Source organism: Melozone crissalis, unplaced genomic scaffold, assembly GCF_028551555.1.
Source record: "Melozone crissalis strain CALT ecotype California unplaced genomic scaffold, PUWL_Pcris_2 ptg000027l_1, whole genome shotgun sequence".
NCBI classification, from domain to species: domain Eukaryota; kingdom Metazoa; phylum Chordata; class Aves; order Passeriformes; family Passerellidae; genus Melozone; species Melozone crissalis.
Genome location: NW_026535805.1, coordinates 70654850 through 70661428, shown reverse-complemented (window position 1 = coordinate 70661428; position 6579 = coordinate 70654850). Strand labels below are relative to the sequence as shown.

Genomic DNA, 6579 nt, shown 5'->3' with positions numbered 1-6579 from the left:
GAGCTACCAAAGTTAAAATGTCCAGTCCTTCAGAGGTGCTGACACTTGTTATTCCTATTGGCCTGAGCAGAAAATTTGAGCCTATAGCACCTTTGAGCATCACATAAGTTTTATTTAAATGGTTACTTTTTAGGCACTCAAATCTGAAAAAAATAAAAGGCTGTTTAAGTGTAATCTTATGAAAATATGTGACTTTCAGCACTTTGGATTCACATCTTAGAAGCAGGTCTGTACTTAGAAAAGTAATGTGGACTCTCCCCAAGTCAGTCTGAAGTGAAAGTTCCATAAGAAACATAGAACTTACTACAAGTGGATTTGCAGAAAAAGAAGTGCAAAGTAATGCCAGAATATCACTAGTGCATAAGTAAGCATTCTTTGTACATGAATCAATCATTTATAGAAAGAGGATATAAATAAATGGTGTTTGAGCTTTCTTTCAAATACTTAGATTTCTTCATATGATACATTTTAGAACATTTCACAGCATCTAAAATATATAAAAATAAATATCTACAATATTTACAAAGTATGATACAATCCAATCCTTAAAAAGAATTGTAAAGACATGTTCTTTAGCTCATACTGAGGTAAGTAGGTTTCTGTAAGACTGAGAAAAAAGAGGATAGGCAGTTATTTTGAAGGAACCCCTTTGTCCAGTTGTAGTTTGTACCACAGCTAAAACCATGTGACACTCTGTGGCAGTTGTAGTGTATTGAGCCAAAGTCATCCTTGCTGTAGCTCCATCGAAGTGAGTTTAGTTATGCTAGGGACAAATTTATCCCACTCTGCATTCTCTGGTTTGACAGTGTCTTCTGCAGAAACCCTCATGGCTTCATCTATGTTTGAAGTCATGTTCATCCCAGGTATGTGGAGATGCAGTTCTGCTGACTTCAATGGGCTGAGCATCGCTGGGATATCTGTAGACAAAATAAAGATTTTAAATAATTTCACTGCTTGTATCAGGTGGCTGGCTAACTGACTCTCTGAGTATCTCTCTCTGAACACTATGCAGGTGATTATCTATTAGTAAAATGGTCTTCCAGAAAATGTTTCAAATTGCATTTGAAAATTGGAAGTGAAAGCTTCTTGACTGAAGACTAAGGGCATTTCTAAGGCATAAATATAGATTTTTAAACTTTGCAACATTTTAATGTGTTCTACTACTTATTATTATGCACTATTAAGTACATTGCCCTGTGGTTCCTTATCCAGATGCCTTTCTGACCAGCAGTGCACCATGGCTTCCTGTTGATAAATCAGTCATGGAATCACTGATAGTTTGGGTTTGAAGAGACATTTAAGGACCATCTAGTCTAACTCCCCTGCCATGAGCAGAGGACAGAGAGAAGAGAATAAATCAGAAACAAAGGGTAAAACATAATTTATAGCCACAGTGTCATATGAATTTCATATTTGTAACTTTGCTTGTGCTGTACATAAAGGAATGGCAATGCTACTGAATTCAGGTGAAAAACCCCATTCCTTCTACATTAAGTGAAAAAAGTGGCTTTCACTTCAGGAATGTGTAATAGCCTACCATGAAAAAGAACAAAAATTTTGGAAAATAAATTAATATGAATTGCTCTTTTGATCAGCCTAACTCACACCAGAATGCATGCTAAGCAGATAATTTGAAATAGTAAAAGACATTAACAGTAGTTCAATCTCTACACTCAGTTTTGGTAAAACACTTGTTATAAAATATACCACAACTTCAGCTAATTAGATAAGAGCTGTTTATATACCCAGTCCAATGATAGGGAAAATAATTTTCATACTCTCAGATACTTGTTCTTTATTTACTTAGGAGTCTAAAAGAAGTAGGTATCCAAAGAAAATATTTGTATAAAACATGTCTGCTTTGCTCCCTAGCTATCTGCAACATGACTTGAAATAAATGTGAGAAATTTTCTTTCCTCATTATAAAATCAAAGTTATGGCATATTCTATAAAATATTTCTTTTAATTTTCTTTTCTTCTTAAAATTAAGTCAGTTCTTAATTTTAACACCCTTCTCTCTTTGTGCTCAGATCCCAATATTGATGGATGCAGAATTAGAATTTCCTTCTATGGGATCAAAAGGCATAGGGACCAGTATACTAGCAGTGAGTAATAGATGCAGTACCATTTGATGGAATTGTGTTTATGTTGGTCAATACAACGTGTTCTGAAAGTTTTGAAACGTTATCAAAATTGCTGATCTGGGTGGTCAAGGATTTCCGACTCTCTGTACTGGCACGACCTCTGTTGAACCGTTCGTCATGGTGGCTGCGAATGCCAAAGATGCAACAGGAAAATGCTGCTTTAAATTCTTCTCTAAATTTCCCTGTCAACCACAAAAATGATTCATGAAAAAATTGTACTATAAACTGCATTTCATCAAACTTTATAGATTAGGATATAAAGGAGTTATCTAAAGCAAAATTAATGTGAACCACCCAGATGCTCTTCGAATGCAAAAGGAGAAAATCACAGTTTAATCATCTTGGAGAAAGACAGAAAAAAGACAACCTTTGTAAGAAGACATGTGAGGTGTGATGTGAAGACAGAATTATTCTTGGCTGGACAGAATGGACAAACTAGAATGATTAATGACACCACCTCATAGATAGTCCGCTGATCATTTACGTATGTAACATAAAAATAATTGAGCACATATAGGCTTGAATGATTGTATCCTTACTTGATATCTGAAATGAGAGAGCATGGCTAGTTTGTGTTTTATCATTAATAGGTTTTAGAAGAAGATTCACAATGTTTGACAATCCCATGCTTTTGGGGCTCAGAGGAAATTGCTCAGATCATTATCATACTACACACCACAAAAAAACTACAGTGGGCCAATATGTAGTGAGGATCAATAGAGTTTTGCCTCCCTGTATTTAGCTGCAATACTACCAGGTCAGGTCCTCATTCTGCTCTCCAAGCCAAATGACACAAACTATGAGAAATCTATACTAGCAAGTAAACAGCATCCTGGCTGGTTTTTGAAGTTGACCCTACTTGGCACAGTCTGGCCATGCAGATACTATTAAAGACTCACAGCCTCCAAATCCCAAGACTTGGATATAACACACCAGCTGGGGACAGCCCCCAGACTGTGCTACCTGCCAGAGAGCATTCAAGAGTCTTTAGAGGAATGGTAATTGTTTCAGATCAAAGTCATGCCAGGAACTTCTCTGCCACATTAATGTCACACTCTAGCACTTGGACTCAGGCCCTGGCACACTCCAGGTTACTTTTTGGTAGACAGCTGAGGGTAATGGGATACTTCAGGCAACTTCTTCTAGGAAGAGGATCTAGCTCCCACTGGAGGAGCTGAGCTGAAGTTACACAGTCATTAATTTTTGCTATGGTTCATTACATTCAAATTACACATTAAACTTGAATTCTAGGTAACAGTAACTTACCACTGAGGAAGTTATAAATAATAGGATTGGCAGCACTGTTTGCGTATACAAGCCAGTGTGAGAATGTGAACCAGGCATATACAGTTTCTCTGTCATCAGCATGATTAAACATCCCCAAAACCCTACAGAAAGAGAAAAGCAAACCTGAAAGATCGCAAAATTGGAATTCATCTTAAAAAATTTTACAACTTCTAGCCTGATATTATCTCTGATGACCTATTTGCAGTACCACAAAAAGGCTGATTCAGCAGTGCTCTCTCACTTGAGAGAAAGAAATCCTCTCCCCAGCCCTCAGCCTCCTGTCTTGGTGGTTTAGCACAACTGAGACTTTACCATGGTGAAGATGCACAAGTTTTCTGCCAAGTAATTAAAGTCATCTGGTGCAACATAAGCCAAGAAAAGATAGGAAAAGTTGCTTTTGATGTACTTATGTCACTGATCTTCCTGGCTCTAGGCCCACTCTCCAAGACACTCTCTAGGCCACTCTCCAAATATCTCTGGAATTGAAAAGGTACTGAACTGGCCCCAAACCTGAGGCTACTGTAGCAGTTTCTGCCCTCCAGAGAAATCTGCATTTTCCAGACTCTTTACGCATCACTTCCGACATTCACATGAAAATCTAACCCTGGGCCTACTCTGCTATTGTTGTTGATGTAGCCTGTGTATCTCCTCTTTTTCATGTTGTAGGAGCCATGAATCATCTTCTGGAAATAGTTTTCTCTCTAAATTTCCTACAAAGGGACTTGAGAATGAAAAGAATTTAAATTAGGCCTCAGGGAAAAGCTAGAATTGAGTAGGATGTATGTAAACCTTGAAAATCTCCCTTAAAAACTAAAATGTTCCAATAACACTCCAATTAAAAAAACACTAATAACATGCTCATTTTTTTTAGGATATTCAAATCTTCTGCTGTGTGCCATTATTTATTGGTATTCCGGGGGACTCATGAGGTGTAACTTTAGCAAAGCCTCAGTCTGTCAGGCACTGTACAAATACCAAGAGTGTACACAATCACATACGAAATGCACAGAGAGAAAAAGATAAAAAGTTAAAATACAGCTTCATAGGACCAATGGAAGTGTTAATCTAGGGTCTCAAAACTGTACATGAGTAGCTTAGGTTTGAATTCAGCATTTCACAGCCCTTAGAGCCAAGCCACAACACTGCACTCTGCTGCTAACCTTCAACTGCTGCTTTAGGTGATTGCACTTCCATGGGGGCATTTACAGCAAACAAGCTGCAATTCCACATAAATGATGAGGTTTAAAGAGGAGATAGGTTAGATCATTTTCATGAGGAAGATCTTGTTAATAAGAGTTCCACAATCTGGCCTCTAGTTTAAGTACAATGGATAGGTTATATATATATAAACATATATGTGTTATATATATTATTTTCTCGCAATACTATGCTTATTTTCCACTTCTTTATCATGCAATAAGTAAGCTTATCCTTCAATAGTATCTGTCAGAATAAAAGGAATCTTGTAACAGAGAATTCTGGTTTTAGACAGAAAGCTTTACCAAGTGTTTCTATTTTGAGATAAACTTTACCTTTTCAAGACATTAAGGATGCTAATTGGTAGGTAGCAAAGTGCAAAAACCAGAAGGACGACCATTAGCATACGTGCTGTTTTCCTTCTTGCACGAATCTGTTTTATTTCAGCTGCCACAGCACTAATCTTTGACTTTGTTGATTGTCCCAGCCCTCGGGGCTGTGCTGAAGGCTGCTGAGGTTTCCATTTCTTCTGAACAACAGAAGAAGTTCCTGGGATCTAAGGCAAACAGAATAAAGGGCATTTTGAAAAACATTTCAATAAACCGATTTTGTCGGCAGATATAACAAGACAAATAGACACCTCAACATACACAGTGTAAGCTCACAGGGATAAAAAGGATTTTTAAATTAATTTAATTGATGTAGCTGCAGGAAACAAACTGAATTTGAGACACACAAGAGGGACTGCATAAAAAATTGTGTTTTATACACAGATATCAACTGATGTCCTCAAGTTTTCTTTACTTCCCACATACCTTGTCTTGCCCGCATCTTCAGACTATCAACAAAACCAACCCTATTGCTGCAATTACGTTGCTTTAAAGTTCTACATTAAATGTTTTGTTGTATAGCAGAGTAGCTTTCCCCATTAATATGCTGCTAATATAAGATACCAAACAGTTTTTCAGTACTGGAAAACAAGGATTTTCAGCCTACAAAGCTTTAAGTGCCATAAAACTTCCATACATGCAACTCATATGACAGTGAAGTAGCTAAAGAAATAATCACAGCTGAAGTGTGGATCTCTCTGCAAAGTTCTTCTAAACTGAGGGAATTCATGGAAATCACCTTGTCCTGCCAAGACACAGGAAGAATTAGATTAGTCAAAGACATGCAATGAGTTGCATGTAGGACCACGCTATTAAAAAAAATGGTTTTTTGTTTCCTGTGCCCTCACATAAGACAAGGCAAGTAAAACCATTTTGCTTCAGTTCTTCTAAATTACTTCCTGCCTGCAGCAAAATGTGAAAGACTGCAGATATCAAGGACTTTCTCAGAGAACTCTATTACAATTACATTTATAATATTTTCAATGTCATACAGTGTGAAAACCTTTTGGCTAGAAATACAGTTTTATTTATGTGTAGTACAACTGTGTGTAGGGTGACTAAGCTCATGAGAAATATTTCAACTTCAAAAGTATCTGAAAAGTTCACATTGTCTATTGTAACTTTTTTTTTTTTTAACCAGGGCTTATGTAGACAAACAGACCAGAAAATTATGAAAATTTAGTATTTATTTAAGAAAGATAAAAGTAAGATAAAAAGCATGCACATTCAGAATTGTTCTAGAAAACCTATTATGTTGTGGTTTTGTGGGGTTAGGTGGGGGTTTTTTTGTTGGTTTTTGGTTTTGGTCTATTTATTTGTTGTCTGGGGTGGGAGTTGTGTGTGAATATCTTCAGACAAGCCCTTAGTTCAGCATTTATGTACACACCAAACATGATTTACAACTATTGGAACATTTTGGCAAAGTTGCCATCTAGTGAGCAGAAAATCCATTAAGCAAAACTGGGAATAAATTCTAACATTTAGTTTTTACTAACGTATCCATGGATTTAACAACATGGATAAAACAACTCAGCCCCTTACACTTCTACTGTGGATTCCCC

At 36.8% G+C, this 6579-nt stretch overlaps 1 protein-coding gene across 1 annotated transcript in view; it reads right to left on the bottom strand.

The window, feature by feature from the left end:
* Positions 1 to 633: 633 nt before the first annotated feature.
* The window catches only part of HCRTR2 (hypocretin receptor 2), a 32325-nt gene continuing 26379 nt past the window's right edge, over positions 634 to 6579 (bottom strand). The window contains exons 6-9 of the mRNA XM_054280580.1: positions 4964 to 5184; positions 3411 to 3532; positions 2126 to 2326; positions 634 to 917 (exon numbers count right to left, since the gene is read on the bottom strand). Coding sequence (XP_054136555.1) covers positions 724 to 917; positions 2126 to 2326; positions 3411 to 3532; positions 4964 to 5184 — 738 coding nt within the window. The 3' untranslated portion in view covers positions 634 to 723. The remainder of the gene's footprint in view (positions 918 to 2125; positions 2327 to 3410; positions 3533 to 4963; positions 5185 to 6579) is intronic.